The 16836-nt window shown below is 37.0% G+C and overlaps 1 protein-coding gene across 1 annotated transcript in view; it reads right to left on the bottom strand.

The window, feature by feature from the left end:
- TRHDE (thyrotropin releasing hormone degrading enzyme) overlaps positions 1-16836 on the bottom strand; it is a 288715-nt gene that overhangs the window by 120708 nt on the left and 151171 nt on the right. Inside the window, exon 4 of the mRNA XM_058191067.1 lies at positions 1072-1226. Coding sequence (XP_058047050.1) covers positions 1072-1226 — 155 coding nt within the window. The remainder of the gene's footprint in view (positions 1-1071; positions 1227-16836) is intronic.

Below are 16836 nucleotides of genomic sequence, written 5' to 3'. Positions count from 1 at the left end.
CACATACACACACACACAAATGAAAGTAACTTCATGCAATAACTGAAGAACCCTATAATCCTTTCTAAGTATGTATGGTCCATATCTGCAGAAAACATTTGATGTGTGTCTATGAAATTAAACTATTTAACTGTAAAGTGTAGAATTAAAGACCAATCGTTATTCATAAATTGCTAGTAATTTTTGGAAAAATAAATTATACATAAAATATACAGTTAATCAGAGGTGAAAAATATTCTATTATTAAATCTATTTAAGGATTTTATTTTGGTTGTCTTACAACTCTGAAAATACACACTACTTCTTTTTATTTGTAATCGGTAAAACACAGCAAATTAGTGTATCTGGTAACTAAACATGAGCAATATCTCAGGCATAGTTCATAATAACAATATGGAGGATTGATCACTAACCATCACAAATACTAGATTTCAGGAAACTGTTCTCTAAATTTCCAATTACAATAGGAATTTCAACACTTTGCAAGAGGCTATCAGTAAGACAGTCGATCAGTAACCATTGTTCTGCATTTTCTAGTAACCTAAATGCGCTTCAATATTATGATCAATGCTATGATCAGTTTTATCATATGCCTGATGCAAATATGAGAAATTGGTAGGTTATCTTGAGAGGCAAAGGCAAGCTCCAGTATCTGAGATCAGTGTTAGGAATTTCAGGTTTATGGAAGTTCTCTGCAGAGTTATTTGGAAGAGAGGTGGCAATAACTAATCAGAGATAGTGAAATATCATTTTATATCTCTATAGCAATAAAAATCCTTTAAAATACGACACTATTAACTCTATTTAAAGGGAAAATTGCTGTTATTTTGTGTATCTGGTTTAAAGAATTTGTATGAAACAAAGTGTTTATGTGTGACCTTATTTAGGTTAAGATTTATTTCCAACTGATTTCAAAAAGAGTTAAATACACCTTAAATTTATATCAAGAAATAAACAAAATCTAAAAGAGTTCAGCTTAAGTTCAACACTATATGTTTACATTAAAACTCTTAGGAAACAGTTAAAATGTATTTCATTTATAAGACAGTCATGATATTGTTTATCCCCTACCTGATGGCATAGCTCATGCACAATAACCATGGTGACATCCAGTAAATATGATATGGAAGAAATGCTTGAATCCAAGAGTATCCTTTGCTCCACGAAAACATTTAATCCCCAGTTCTCCATTGCAGCATAAGGATGCTTAGGCACAGCTAACAGATCTAGAAACAGAATGAAATGTCTTTTAACAAGCTTGTGGGTTTTAAAACTCGCATTAATGGGACAACGATGGGACATGAAAACAATTCTGAAATGCAAGAATCAAAACATTAACATTCCTGATAAATAACGCAACTTTGTTTGATTAATTGTTTAGCATATATCATGTCCTAAGAATCAAAATATATTATACTCATTTAAAATTCATTAGTGTTACCCGTCATTGGAACAGATCAGAACCTCATACTTCAGCAATAATAACTATAATAAAAGACAATTTTATAGTACTTAAAATTTGGCATCCAAATACCAAGAAGCAACTATTCATATTTGTCTATATCACGAGTGTCAAACTCAAGATCTGCGGGCCATATGCGGCCCCTGGAGTGCTTAGATCTGGCCAGTAGGGCTGCGCTGGAAACAGCAAAGGACCTGTCTGCGGTGGTTCTGCCAGCAAAAACAAAGCTTAGGAGGGCCACACATAGCTATCCCAGGCTCCATTTTCACTGGCAGAGGGCTGAACGACGCTGTCGTGGACAAAAACAGGGCCCAGGAGCCTGTTTTCATGGCAGAGCACTCAGGCCACCAAAGGCGCTCCCAACATTTATTTATTTATTTATTTATTTTGTCATAACAATATACATAAGCATCACACAAAAAGATTATATAGCATATAAACATATAAGTAAATATAAGGAAGTATAAGCATATATATATTAGGAGAAAAAAACAATAGGACAGGAACGGTAGGCACACTTGTGCTCTTATGCACGCCCCTTAAAGTCCTTTTAGGAATGGGATTAGGTCAATAGTAGATAGTTTTTGGTTAAAGCTTTTGGGATTATGAGAAGAGACCACAGAGTCAGAAGCTTTAACCATGACATGAGACAGATGTCATGCTAGCCATACCCACCCTGGCCCCCAAGGTCAAACACAACCCTGATGTGACCCTCAGTGAAATTGCGTTTGACACCCCTTGTTGTGACTCGTCCTCCCTCCTCTCCTTAGCTGGGCCCCTCCCGTCTCCAACCGGGCCTTTTATCAGACTCCAAGTCTGATAATGAAGATGAACGGCCTGTCATGCCTCCAGCCCCCGGCCCTGGCCCCATGCCCGGAGAGGATTCCAGGAGTGAAAGGAGTAGCCCAAGAAACCTCACTCATACAGCGTGTGTTCAGCCTTCAGAGCAGGAAGATAGCCAGGTGCTGGAATTACTCGGGCCTACTCCCTCTGACCCCTCCCTTTCCCAGACACTGACAGCAGATACAGCTGAAGACAATTCAGTGTGGGAGGACCCTCACTTCTGGAGATCTGAGAGGTGACGCCAGCAGAAGGAAGGGTGGGGCAGGCCAGGATAAATGCTGGGTCATGGAGCCACACCCCACAGCCTATATAAAGGACCAGCTTTTGGCATTCCAACCTTGGGTCAAGCAAAGTCTTATCTAGTTTGCTGATATCAGACTCTTTCGCTGAAGTCACAACTTGGACTCCTGCCTGCCTTGATAAACCTCAAAGGAACTTGGCAAGCTGCAAAGGCTTCATTGCCAAGTTTGTTACGGACTTCCTTGATTCATTCGTCGGAGTGGGAGTGGGACACAACACCCCTGGTCTATGTCGAAAATTCGGTTCTATTACAATAAAGTTTGCTAATTAGAAGAGAAGGTATTACTGTCCAGACCACTTAGTTGTTCCAAATCCACATGAGACTAAACACCGAAAATCTTGAACTCAAAGCTAGTGTGGTAGTTTAAAGATTTAACCAAAGAGATTATTAAATGGGATTATTTTTCTTGTATATATTTCTACAATTTGTAATCTTTTGCACATTTATAGTTATGTGCTATTTCCATAGTTTTCCACTGATTCATGAGAATCATGCTTAAAATATAGATAATGTGTCTGACAGGCTTTATACTTAAAACATCTGGATAATTGTTTTATTTTGCTTGCATTACATGAAAATACCTTGATGCTAGTTGCATGTTTGTATGAATCATGGAGCGCATTTAATTGTTATTGGGAATTCAGATCTATTAGTACATAAGTAAGAGTAACTTAATGTATAAAATGCATACTATGGGGTTTTGTGTATCTGTGTGTGTGTGTGTGTGTGTGTGTGTGTGTGTGTGTGTATGTATTATATATATTTTGCATAAAAATAAATAATGGGAAAATAATTTTCTGTCAACAAGCAATGGGAAAGCATGTTAAATTCCCCAGCATATTTTTGAATATACTGGCTGTTTACTTGGTGCATTCTGGGCTGCCAGTGTCACTGCATTCCTTTTAATATGAGTATAAACCATTGTGTGTGTGCTTACTCTCTTGTACTCCCTTCCTTGCCAATGAATGTAAATGCAAACATTAATACCTTTCTCGCTAATTATCCCAGCACCAGGCTAAGCATTCCAAAGGCTGGGAGAGTGCTTGGGAGACAAACAAAAGCTGAAGATGTGAAATGGATTACTCTTATTAGTTACAGACAGCAGCTGTGAGCCTGTCACCAGCGTGCCTACCATCCCTGTCCTAATGTTTCCTCTATTTGTATCTATTTTATGTAGCTAATTCATGTTTATACTTATTACCCAATACGTTCTTGACAAATAAAGAAATAAACTATTCCAGTAAGGGAGTGAGCATTCTAAAGGGCAGAAGAGTTGGGAAAAGAAAAATATAGTCAGTGTGATGTGATTTGCCACTTAACAAACTGCTTTGCCAGTCTCAAATGTAATCACCAAACAAATATTATTTGCATATTCTTGATTTCTCTAACAAAATCCTTAACTGCATATATGTTCCAACCCTTTTTTTCTAAAAAATTCAAGCACTGTAGTTACTTGACCTATGTAACAATGTCTTTGGGATTTTTTTTATCAGTATAATCAAGATGGAGGACAAACAACAACTAAAATAGTGTAAATAATAACCATTTTAATGTGATAGAGCATAATAATCCTTTAAATCTTCTATTTACTTATGAATTCTACTTGGTTTTCAAATAATTTTTAAAATGATAGTTTGTTTTACTGATTTAATTATATGGAGCCCTGAAGCACCCCTAACTTGAAATGATCAAATATGCATAATTGAAAAACCTTGTAAGACATCCATCTGCAGCAGGTGTGCCCTAGATTTGAGACTTTTCTGTACATGACTATTATTTGAGAAGCTGCCGTCAGAAATCACCTTATTTCTTAGCAGAAAATGTATTTATTGCTTGACTTAGCAAATAAATTTCCAACAAATGTATTGCTGGACTAGCTTCTTTATACTCCTTAATTCCTGGTCAAAACTGAATACTTCATGGATTATTTTTCTGAAATCCACTAAATTGCATCCTTTTTTCCCCTGCTCAGAAAAATCCTTTCCTCAAAAACTGTGTTAAAGTACAAGTTTTACATCCCTTACAGTGTTTTTAGTCATTAGCTTCTGTGCAAGCAAACAAAACTAATTGATCTATACAAAATAGCCATATGCAATTCTATTTTGCTAAGTAAACCAAAGAAATTCCTGCTGTTCCATATATTTTATTGTGTGAAAGAATGCGTCAGTCCATTTCCTCAGGCCAGGCTGAGGACTATAACTCATTTCATAATCTCAGGACTTTTTCTTCCTCTAGATATTAGTATGTTCTTAGACCCTCAAATCATTCGGTACAGAAATAATGTCCGTGAACATTGGTGCATTTGCTTTAGTTCCATTTTAGGAGACTGACTGGGAATCTATAAAATATGCTTCACATGTCAAACTGGCTAAATAGATAGCCTTCAGCTGCTATATTGTATTCTAGGCCTGATTGTATACAGTGGCTTCATAATGTGAAAAGTACAGAAAATTCTCAACTTCTGTTGCCTAATTTCCTTTTCTCAGGAGAGAAAGAAAAAGTTTGGTATGGTGATTAAGGCACTAGTCTAGAAACAAGGCAACTTCTCAGTCCAACTCAAAAAGTAAAATAGATAAAAATGAGTATGTTAACATTCTAAGAGGTAAATGTATTCATGTCCACTTTGAACATATTTAAAAGAAAGAGGCTGGAGATTTTTAGTCTTGGCTACCCAGTCATGTTACTAAATATCCCTACCTCCATTGCCCTTCCAAAAGTAATATATAAAGCGAATAAATAAAAGTGACCAGCACCAGCATAAAATAAACAAAGGGGAGAAAGTGGCATGCATAAATGATTGTTTAATAAGAAACCTAGGGTGTTTCAGACTAAATCTTCTTCACGGGCTCTTATTTCCTCAAATACTACTATGTGAGGAAAAAATCTTTATACCAATTCCAATGAAACTTGTTTGGCTTTATATTAAAACATTTTTCTTCCTGTACCAAATGAGACACAGTGAGCCCAGCAAATATAGATATGTGACCATAGCTTAGTGAACAGAGAAAATGGGAAGGATCTGCTTAAACTAAAATAAAATGTCCATGAGAAGAAAGATGTTTTATGAGTTGATATAGAGAAAAGAACAAAAATATTCAGAGTTCAATAAACTAGGCAATGTTAAACGAAACAGTCATTTCCACAAAATTATATAGATAGCAATTTAGTTTAAGGAATATCTTATCCTCTGTTCCAAGGAAAAGCTTGACTTGGAGAGAAAAAATGGAATATATATTAAAACAAACGTAATTTTGCCACCAGACTTGAAATTCTGGATTTAGAAAATTTAGAACTACACCGCTTTCGGCATGACCTGAGCTTAACTCATAAAATCATCTGCTACAATGTCCTTCCTGTCGAAGACTACTTCAGCTTCAACCACAACAATACACAAGCACACAATAGATTTAAACTTAAAGTGAACCACTCCAATCTTGATTGTAGAAAATATGACTTCAGTAACAGAGTTGTTAATAATAATAATAATAATAACAATTTAATTTGTATACCGCCCTTCTCCCGAAGGACTCAAGGAGGTGAACAACCAAGTAAAATACAAACATAGACAAATACAATATTAAAACAACCCTTAAAAAACTTATTCAATTTGTCGAAAAATTTAAAATACGAATTACACCCATAAAATTACAAAAATTTAAAACCCATAAGTTAAATTAAAATTTTAAAATCAAGCCAGTCCAGCCATACGAAATAAATAAGTTTTAAGTTTGCGGCGAAAGGTCCTAAGGTCAGGTAATTGTCGGAGTACAGGGGGAAGCTCTTTCCACAGGGTAGGAGCCCCCACAGAGAAGGCCCTCCCCCTGGGGGCCGCCAGTCGACATTGTTTGGCTGACGGCACCCTAAGGAGTCCCTCTCTATGGGAACGCACTGGTCGCTGGGAGATAGAAGACTGCAGTAGACGGTCCCGTAAATAACCCGGTCCTAAGCCATGGAGCGCTTTGAAGATGGTAACCAATACCTTGAAGCGCACCCGGAAGACAACAGGTAGCCAGTGCAGTCTGCGCAGGATCGGTGTTACATGGGAGTTCCGACCCGCTCCCTCAATAACCTGCGCAGCCGCATTCTGGACTAGCTGGAGTCTTTGAGTGCTCTTCAAGGGGAGCCCCATGTAGAGAGTATTGCAATAGTCCAAGCGAGAAGTAACGAGAGCATGAGTGACCGTGCATAAGGCATCCCGGTCCAGGAAGGGACGCAACTGGCGGATCAGGCGAACCTGATAGAAAGCTCTTCTGGAGACGGTCGTCAAGTGTTCTTCAAAAGACAACCGCCCATCCAGGAGCACGCCCAAGTTGCGCACCTTCTCCATTGGGGCCAACAACTCGCCCCCAACAGACAGCCGCATCTGCAGCTGACTGTACCGGGGTGCCGGCATCCACAGCCACTCCGTCTTGGAGGGATTAAGTTTGAGCCTGTTCCTCCCCATCCAGACCCGTACGGCTTCCAAACACTGGGACAGCACTTCAACGGCTGGAATGTCTGGAATGCACTACCTGACTCCATTGTCTCTTCCCAAAATCCCCAAAACTTTAACCAAAGACTGTCTACTGTTGACCTCACCCCATTCCTAAGAGGTCTGTAAGGGCGTGCATAAGAGCACAAGCGTGCCTACCATTCCTGTCCTAATGTTCCCTTTGGTTGTATTCAATTTGTGTGGTGATTTAATGCTTATTCAATTTGTGTGGTTATTTAATGCTTATATATATTGTTGTGTTTGACAAAATAAATAATAAATAAATAAATAAATAAATAAATAATGACAAGGTCTTTGCAAGAATGCAAAGAGATCCAGGCAATTATAGATATCTTTTCTATGTAAAGCTTGGGGAAACAGTTGCCTTATAGGAGAGATAGACAGCATACATGTTAATTTAAAGCATAAAAATAAAATGATATTTTAAAAAGAAGAGCAAATCTTCATGCAGAAGAATAAGACTACATTCTGAAAAGTTAAGTCCTGCATTATCCTTCTGATGTAAAAAAAAAATATCAGAAAAGAGCAGAGCTGCTGCCATCAGCATTGGGAAAGAGCCTGCCTCATCTGACCTTGATGAGGAATACTTGCAACCTGTTTCAAACATTTAGTACAATGATTGTGGACAACCTATTATCTTCGGTAGCATCTATAGCAGGGGTCTCCAACCTTGGCAACTTTAAGATTGTGGACTTCAACTCCCAGAATTCTGGGAGTAGGATGTGTAGATGCTGCATTAAATACCAGTTACCTAATCACAACCACTTATTAACTACCTTTAACTACTGTAGTTGAATGAATGTAGAAGGATTCACCAAATGTTAATGGAAATTCTCAGTCATCCAGATCAAACTTTGGGATTCACCAAATGTTAACACCTAGGTTTCTGGTGCAGCTCAAAGCTCTATGGAGGAGTGGGACAATAATGGTCTTAATCTAGGTTGGATTCCAATTACTTGACTAAAGAACCAGTCCAGTACTCCATAGGCTTTTGATGTCCTGACACTAGGTTCTTAAGGGAAAACTGAAATTCTGTTGATACCCAAATTTTCCCACTGCTTAACCAAAGGAAGCCCTCCAATTTTTTTGAGACCTCTTTGTTAGAAATGATTTGGGATCCATGGTCCTCAGAACTGGACCTGTCTCAATTAATATACAGCACAACACATTCTTTGGATTGTATTCCGAACAAGATTAAAGGATACTATGAAAATGCTCCATTTGCACTACCGAATACATTAGTTTTGACTGACTGTCAGGTAGAATAGGTAATTAATTCAGAATGGTTTCTTTAAAACAAATTCTGTTAGTTTAGTTGAAAGCTCTGTTGAAGCTCTGACCTCTGCCTACAACATCAAGGATGACTTAAGCCATCACTAAAATCACTCCCAGCAATCTTACCCCATCTCAGAGCATCCTGTCATCTTTTTGATACTGAGGTATTAAGGGAAATTTAGTGACAAGATTGATGTCTGGACAAAATAATGACACATGCTATGAATACAATTGAAGAATCCATTTGCAAACTTATTCTGTAGCATGAAAATCAAGTAATAGATCTTTTTCCCTCCACTGTTAGAGTGTCAGTATAATGTCATTTTAAATAACTGTTTCATTTGTGCATATAAAGTTGTCTGAATCTGCAGAAACTCAAAGCTATTGTTTTGATAGATTGGATTAGTACACTAGTCAATTTATTATGGGTGCAGTTCACATTGTATTGCCGGAGAATATGAACAAATTGTTGAGACTCTGCAAAGTTATCATACATTTTCTGAACCTTTACCAATTAAAATTCTAGAATTTGCCATAACTGATCATTTGGACTTCAGAAACTGATCCTTGAGTTTTATTTGCTTCTATTTTTCTTTTCTTTTCTTTTCTTTTTGTTTGCAAAAAAACAAAAAAAGAGGCATCTGAACTGCCACCCCTTCCAATACAAGGGGTTCCCATGGTAACAGGAGAACAGAGCTAAGGTGGTTTGCAAGATTCCCCACAAGAAAGGAATCACACCCTTCCACATGACCAACATTGGGGTTACTTCTCTTCAATGGCAGCAACTATTTGTTCATGTGGACTATGTGTGTGCCTTGATTCCCAATTTGAAACTTTTATGACTTTAGACCTGAACTGGCTGACAACCTTTCTACAATGTTTGGACACTTGGATTTAGTTTGTGCTGGTGATTTTGGATTTGGAACTCTCTCAAAACAAGCTTGTTTTCTCTAGTGCGTATGATTTGCATTGCACTCTCATTTCCTTTGCCACTGTTTATTTGCTTCACAAATTTGTCAGTAAAGCTCTCTATGTGTTTCTGGGAACTTGGCCTGAGACAGGACAAACAGAGAAAAGGAATATGATAATTTGCTCAATATTTCAGTCATTCATTTAATTTTTATTCTTAAATTCATCACTGGGTGGTTCTGGATCCATTCTTTAGAGCTGCACAATGGCTACACACTGAGAAACCTATAGAGAACTTCAAAGCAGGTGCCTTAAGATTCTGAACATCTATTCTGAGGAAAGATCAGAGCAAAACATTTTGTCAATTGATTTTCATGTGCATAATAACTACTGGAAATAGATCCTAGAATAAAATGTCACCAAACTGGTTTAAATTTAATGCCAACCAAGTCAAAACTAAGGATTTTGGAGTGCTGTAAACCTTCACTGTAGCATCTATAACATCTATAAAATTCACACACACACACACACACACACACACACACAGAGTGATGAAAGTACCTGAATAAACACTGTGCAATGGTAGCATTCTACATAACATACTTCACCAAATTTGGTAATTTAGAAGAAAAATAATTATTTTACATGGAAACAATTTTTGAGGGCTTCAGCACTTTCAGCTGAAGTATGATTTTACAATTATATAGCTCCTACACCTACATTTATAAAAATATTCTTACTTCCTCTCAATCTTGTCTGATTTGGAGATTGGCTGGACAAGTCCTTGCAGTTTTCTTGGCGAAGTTTTTCAGAAGTGGTCTCCTTCCTATGGCTGAGAGAAAGTGACTAACCCAAGAACACCCAGCTAGCTTTATGCCTAAAGTGGGATTAGAGCTCATAGTCTCTTGCTTTATAATCTAATGCCTTAATCACTACACTACATTGGCTCTCAAAGTGCATATAAATAAATTTGTAGCACCCATATTTTCACATTCAAGTCCCACCTTAGTAATGAAAAGCCAGCTGCATGACTTTGGGCCAGTCACTTTCTCTCAGCCGAATCTATCCCACAAGGTTACCATTGTGGGAAAATAGGAATAAGCAGGTGTGTTAAATACATTTGTTGCCTTGAGTTATTTGTAAAAATAATAAAGGCAGGATACAAATAAATAACTAAAACGATACAAGCCTACCTTCTTTCTCTATTTTATTCTTTTTCCTTTGTTTGCATTAAGTGTACTTTAATTTAATTTAATAAATGGCAATCTAGCTTGTGTATCTAGTAAATGAATAGCTTTAATTGAAAACCACATTATGATCTGGGTAAACTGTTATAGAATTAGGAAGAGAAGCTGTGGTTTGTAGGTTTTGTATCTCAAAGTGGGTACTATTCTACTCCTATTTCCAGACATCAGTTTGTCTTTCCACAGTCTGTCAGCATATAACTCATTACACCAGTCAATAGATAATTATTTTCCAAAGTAAACATAGAAACTAACTGTGATTTTTCAGACCACTGAGAGTTAGTGCATAAAAATGCAGTCTGCATAATATCAGTAATCATGGCAATAATCTCTGTAAATGTTTGCCTCAATGTAATAATTTTCTGTACTAAAAAAACCCTCCTGCATTTGCAAATTTTTAAATAGCTGTGAAAGAGATGGTACCCTATGCAAGGCGTGCATGTTCTCAATTTCCCCTTTTAAGAATTAAGTTAGAGCTTCATTATTTTATGGTGGAATTTTTTTGGATACACTTAGAAAGTCTGTTGGGACATACAGATACAATCTTATAGCATCTCATGATCTTGCTATAAACAGGGTGATCTTCTCTCCCCATGCCTTGTCAAGCTTCCTTGTTCTAAAGTTGGCAGAGCAGAGAAGTAACTTTATACAGCTTAACTAGATTGCTAGGCCTAGACTCAGCATCAAACATACCGTGTGGCAGGATAAAAATCTTTACTGCAAATTAGAATGAAGCCATATTAAACAGTTGATATCATGGCAGGTTAGACCCACTGCTTAATGGTCCTGCCTTTTTGGTCACATTTCAAAGAACTATTTCATCTATACTTCATCACTTTCTAATAAACAGTCATAGGTTGATAACAAATTTACATCCCTCCTCTGAGAATGATTATGTCTCAGTTTATCATGTACCTTTGACTATATATGAAGGTGCTCTGAATAAATCATGATCTTGTATTATGTACTATACAGTGGTGGGTTGCTACCGGTTTGCCCCAGATCAGGCAAACCAGTAGTGGTGGTGGGAGGCTCCATCCACCCGCCTGGAGGTTTCTGCGCATGCACAGAAGTGTTATGCATGAACGTGCGAGCGCCCATGAGTGAACTGGTGGTGACGGGTTTTGAAACCCGCCCCTGGTGTTATAGACCACTATAGCACACTTTGGCAACAGCAGCATACAAAGAATATATATACTGCATGAATTAAGAAGAGGGCCGTGAAAATATTTACAGATCCCTCACATCCTGGACATAAACTGTTTCAACCCCTACCCTCAAAACGACGCTATAGAGCACTGCACACCAGACACAAGAACACAAGACACAAGAACAGTTTCTTCCCGAAGGCCATCACTCTGCTAAACAAATAATTCCATCAACACTGTCAGACTATTTACTGAATCTGCACTACTATTAATCGTTTCATAATTCCCATCACCAATCTCTTTCCACTTATGACTGTATGACTATAACTTGTTGCTGGTAATCCTTATGATTTATATTGATATATTGACCATCAATTGTGTTGTAAATGTCGTACCTTGATGAACGTATCTTTTCTTTTATGTACACTGAGAGCATATGCACCAAGACAAATTCCTTGTGTGTCCAATCACACTTGGCCAATAAAAAAATTCTATTTTATTCTATTCTATTCTATTCTATTCTATTCTATATCTACTGTAACTGAAATATGCTGCCTCCCTGGAAGTAACAGTTTAAATATTATTTAATGTAATTACTGGAAGGAATCTTAAATGTGGTCAGGAGAGTGGGATGTCTATGATTATATGTAAGAGAAACCATGGGACTCTGAATCTTGTTCAATATTTTTAAGCTACAGATATATTTTATTTTGAAGCCATTCCTTCTGGAATAAACATGTAGAACAGAAATGAATAAACTGATGAAGAAGAAAAGTCAACTATCAATATAAACTACAAATAAATGTGAAATAACTCTCACACTAAAAAACATATAAAAGATCCATAGTAATCCTTAAATTCCAGGACTTTAACAATAATGTTTTTAATGGTACAGTTGTTTTACTAAAAAATTGGCAGAAGTTCAATCTTAGGAGTTTTCTTTGAATAAGAATGTGCTGATTGGTACTTGAAATGATCTGGTAAACTGAAAAGCTTAAACATAGTCTGTAGTTTATTGGTATGATGAAATATTCATGACCATTTCTCTAAATGACTATAAAACCATGTCTCATTTGTTTTAATGCTTAATACTGTATACAATCTAGATACTCCTTTGTGTTACAACAGTGGCAGGCAATAATCTTGATCCTGGAAATTTTCTACAAAGCAACACACAATTTAATGTATTGTATGTATGTTTTTCATTAAAAAACGAAACCCTCTTTTTTCAAACCTTCCTTTTCTCCTAGCAGGGGATTTCCCTAATCTTGAAATCTAGCCAGAAGAAAAGTATATAATAAAAATTTGCTCCCATTCATCTATGCTGCCTTTCTAGTGTTCTATCCACTTATCTGACACTTTCCAGATGTGCTGTGACTCTATTTGTTCTAGAATTGTTCAACCACACAGACACAGAGATAGAAAGCAAGCAAAATTCTGAAAATTATTACAAAGTTATTTTTGAGACATTTGGAAGAGAAATAGTATTATCAGTTTTGGGATCATGACTTAGCTGGAGTTGTCTTTGTTCTTTTTTATAATCAAGATTTCAAAATTGTCGATCTTTTAGTACTGCTCCTTTCTGCAAATGTATTGGAAACCACTGAGAAACTTTTTGTTGTGCCAGAAAGTAAGTAAATTAGTTTAAAATTTATCCAGTAAATAAATAAAATAAAGGAAACAAAGAGGAAGAAGATCAAAAGGGTCAACATTATTTAACCCATTTGGCTTAATAATATTTATACTATATAGATCTAGGACATTAAATGAATATTTTTAAAAGGCTTTTTCATTTGTGTAGGTCTGTATTTATATGTCTGCAATATTTAAAAAACAATTCATGAAGTGGTTTTTTTTTTACTGAAATTAATTTATAACAACATTTTTAAAAATAAAAGCAATACCTGAAAAAAATCTGTCTGAATTGATTCATGGTATTTTGCAATATATAGGAAACAATCACAAATATGACCAACAGTCTTTACCGGCATAGTGAGTTATTAGCTATTTTGGAACTGTTGGTGAGACCCTTAAAATCCGTTTCTGTTGTTTGGAATTGTTCTGCTAGCCGCAAGATCTGACTTCTGGCGCCATGATAGTTTTTCTTATCAACTAGGGTTATCTTCGAAGGAGATAGAGGAGGAGAAGTCCCAAGGCTTATGGGGTGAAGGAATTGGATGTGACTGTTGGCAAATCCAGAAAAAGGGGGGGTGTTGGAGGCGGTGGCAGCGAGATACGGGGAGGGGACGAGAGTGATGTCCCTTTAAGGAAAAGGTGGAAGAACCATGATTGAAAAAGAAGGTATGGTTGTCATGCAGGGATATGAGCTAAATTGAGGGCTAATCTGCATGGTGCGCAGCTCCGATCTGTCTTGTTTGCTAACTTTTTCTCCTTAGAGATTAAAATGGACAACCTGAATCTTGAACTTGCCACAAACAGGCAGATGAGAGACTGCTGTGCTATAATCCTGACAGAGTCTTGGTTAAAGTCATCTATTCCACACCAGTGGCTGTCCCCGCCCCTTGCCCTCCCTTCCCAGTCACTCCTCGCCTGGCAAGGGAAGTGGGGAATGGAGATTCACTCCATATTCCAGAGCAGGAGCTGGATCTTGCGGCTGTTTCTTCTCGACCTTGTTGGTGCTCCTGTACCTCGGTCTCTCAGGGGGATGATTGACTTCCTCTCAGCTCCAAGACACTGGCTGGTCCATGAGAAAGAGTGGGGGAGAGAGAGAGAGGAAGAGAGAGACAAAGAGGGGGAGAGAGAAAGAGATGACAGAATGAGTGGGAGAGAGAGAAAGAGAGAGGGGGAAACAGAATGAGAGAATGAGTGGGAGAAAGAGGGGAGGGGGAGAAAAAGAGAAAGAGAGAGGAGGGACAGTGCCTTCAGCAACTGGTGCGCTGGATTCATATTAGTGGTCCCCGGGATTTAAAATTATGGACTTGGTGGTCCCTGAGGTCCAAAAGGTTGGGGACCCCTGCTATAGATGATGCACTTCTTGTATGCTTCATCTTAGTTTGGCACACATGTGGAGGAGAAGAATATTCATATGCAAATGCTGTTTGTTGATTTTAGTTCGGTATTCAACACAATCATTCTTCAGCATTTGGTGAACAAACTGGCCCTATTAGGTTTTAATACTTCTTTATGTAACTGGATACTTGATTTCCTTGTTGAGAGGCACCAGATTGTGCAAGTTGGAAGAAAAGTTTCCAATTCCATTATTGTTCACCTTGATGACCATGACTGCTGTGCCAAGTCTACGCTGAATCATATTGTGAAGTATGTGGATGACATAGCAGTGATGGGTCTTAGCTGGGAAAACAATGAAGATTCTTATAGGGACAAGGTTAACGCTTTGGTGGACTGGTGCAATAAAAATAATTTAGTTTTGAATATTAACAAAACAAAGGAGATCATTATTGATTTCAGAAAGAGCGGCATAGTCAATTTGTATCAAGGCTACAGCTGTGGAGGTGGTTAATAATATTAAGTATCTGGGGGTACAGATAACTAACAAACTGACTGTCTCGTCATATGTTATCTTTAGTGAAGCATGCAAACCAGCGGTCTGCATTTCCTACATCAGATGAAGAGAGCACATCTTTATCCTTCCGTCCTGTCCACTTTTTACAGACGCACAATTGAGAGCATTTTAACAAACTGCATCACTCTTTGGTTTGATGGCAGTAGTACCTCAGATAGACAATTCATACAGAGAGTGGTAAGGACAGCCAAGAAGATTATAGGCAGCTCATCTCCCATTATTCAGGATACTGTTAGTAAGCGCTATGTGATTAGAGCTTGACGCACTGTTAGACCCACACACCCACTTCACACTCTGTTTCTATTGCTCCCCTCTGGGAGGAGGTTTCAAAATATCCATAGTAGGACTACTGGATTCTCTAACAGCTTTCTTCCTTATGCCATCCATCTTGTAAACTCACAGGATTCTTTCTTTTAGTCATGTATATCAGGGATGAAATCCAGCAGGTTCTGACAGGTTCTGGAGAACTGCTAGCAGAAATTTTGAGTAGTTCAGAAAACCGCTAAATACCACCTCTGGATGCCCCAGAGTTGGATGGGAATGGAGATTTTGCAATATCCTTCCCCTGCCATGCCCACCAATCCACACCATGCCCACCAAGCCACACCCACAAACCGGTAGTAAAAAAAAAATGGATTTCACCACTGATGTATATGTATACATTCAAACTGGACTGTGATGTTTCTCTGTGTCATATATGTGGGTATATGTATAATGGTTATCTTTTGAGAGCTGAATGCAATGAAATTTCATTTGAATATATGCTGATTAGTGTACATTTAAAGTGATAACAAAGTTTCTATTCTATTCTATTCTAACCTCTATCTCACTGTGAAAATTCTTACATCCAGTTGCATTCCTAAGATTTATGAGTTGCAAGTAAATACTAGATCTTAGAATTTAAGTCCTTTGAATTAATATAAATATAACAATATATCCCTAAAGATCCTAAAAATATGTAAAATAAATACATTTTAACTTATAAAAGTTTTCTGTTTAAAAGTACCGTTTAGGGAAAGTGTTGGAAGACTTTCAGAGAGATCCATATCTCAGATTAACTTTAAAAGCATGAAACAAAATAATAAATACAACTTTTTAAAATATAGAAGGCATATTCTGCTATTTTAAAATATTGCAGATAAGGTTGAAAACATACTCTCTCTCTCTCTCTCTCTCTCTCTCTCTCTCCATATATATATATATATATATATATATATGTACACATATATATATATATATATATATATATATATATATATATATATATATATATATATATATATATATATATATGCATTACATCTGAACATTTTACCTTGGTTACAAGACTCCAAAGTAATAAACAATAACAAAATACATGTTGACAAGGTTCTTTTTGCAGACTGATGTAGTCAGTCATATTACAGTAAACTGTAAATATATATATAAGACTTTTTACTGCATTACAAAGGATAACCAAAGAAAAATAGAATCACTTTGTTTTTCAAAAAGATAATTCAAAGCTGTTTACTGAAGCCAAAACAAAAAAGAGTCTTCTTTAGAATTCTCTTTTCCTTTAGCTTTTTTGATCCTATCATGGCTTGTGAGTCCACATTTTAAAATGATACAGGAAACCAAA

This window comes from Ahaetulla prasina, chromosome 7, assembly GCF_028640845.1.
Source record: "Ahaetulla prasina isolate Xishuangbanna chromosome 7, ASM2864084v1, whole genome shotgun sequence".
NCBI classification, from domain to species: Eukaryota; Metazoa; Chordata; class Lepidosauria; order Squamata; family Colubridae; genus Ahaetulla; species Ahaetulla prasina.
Note: the sequence above shows the minus strand (reverse complement) of the source record. Positions and strands in the feature narration are given on the sequence as shown.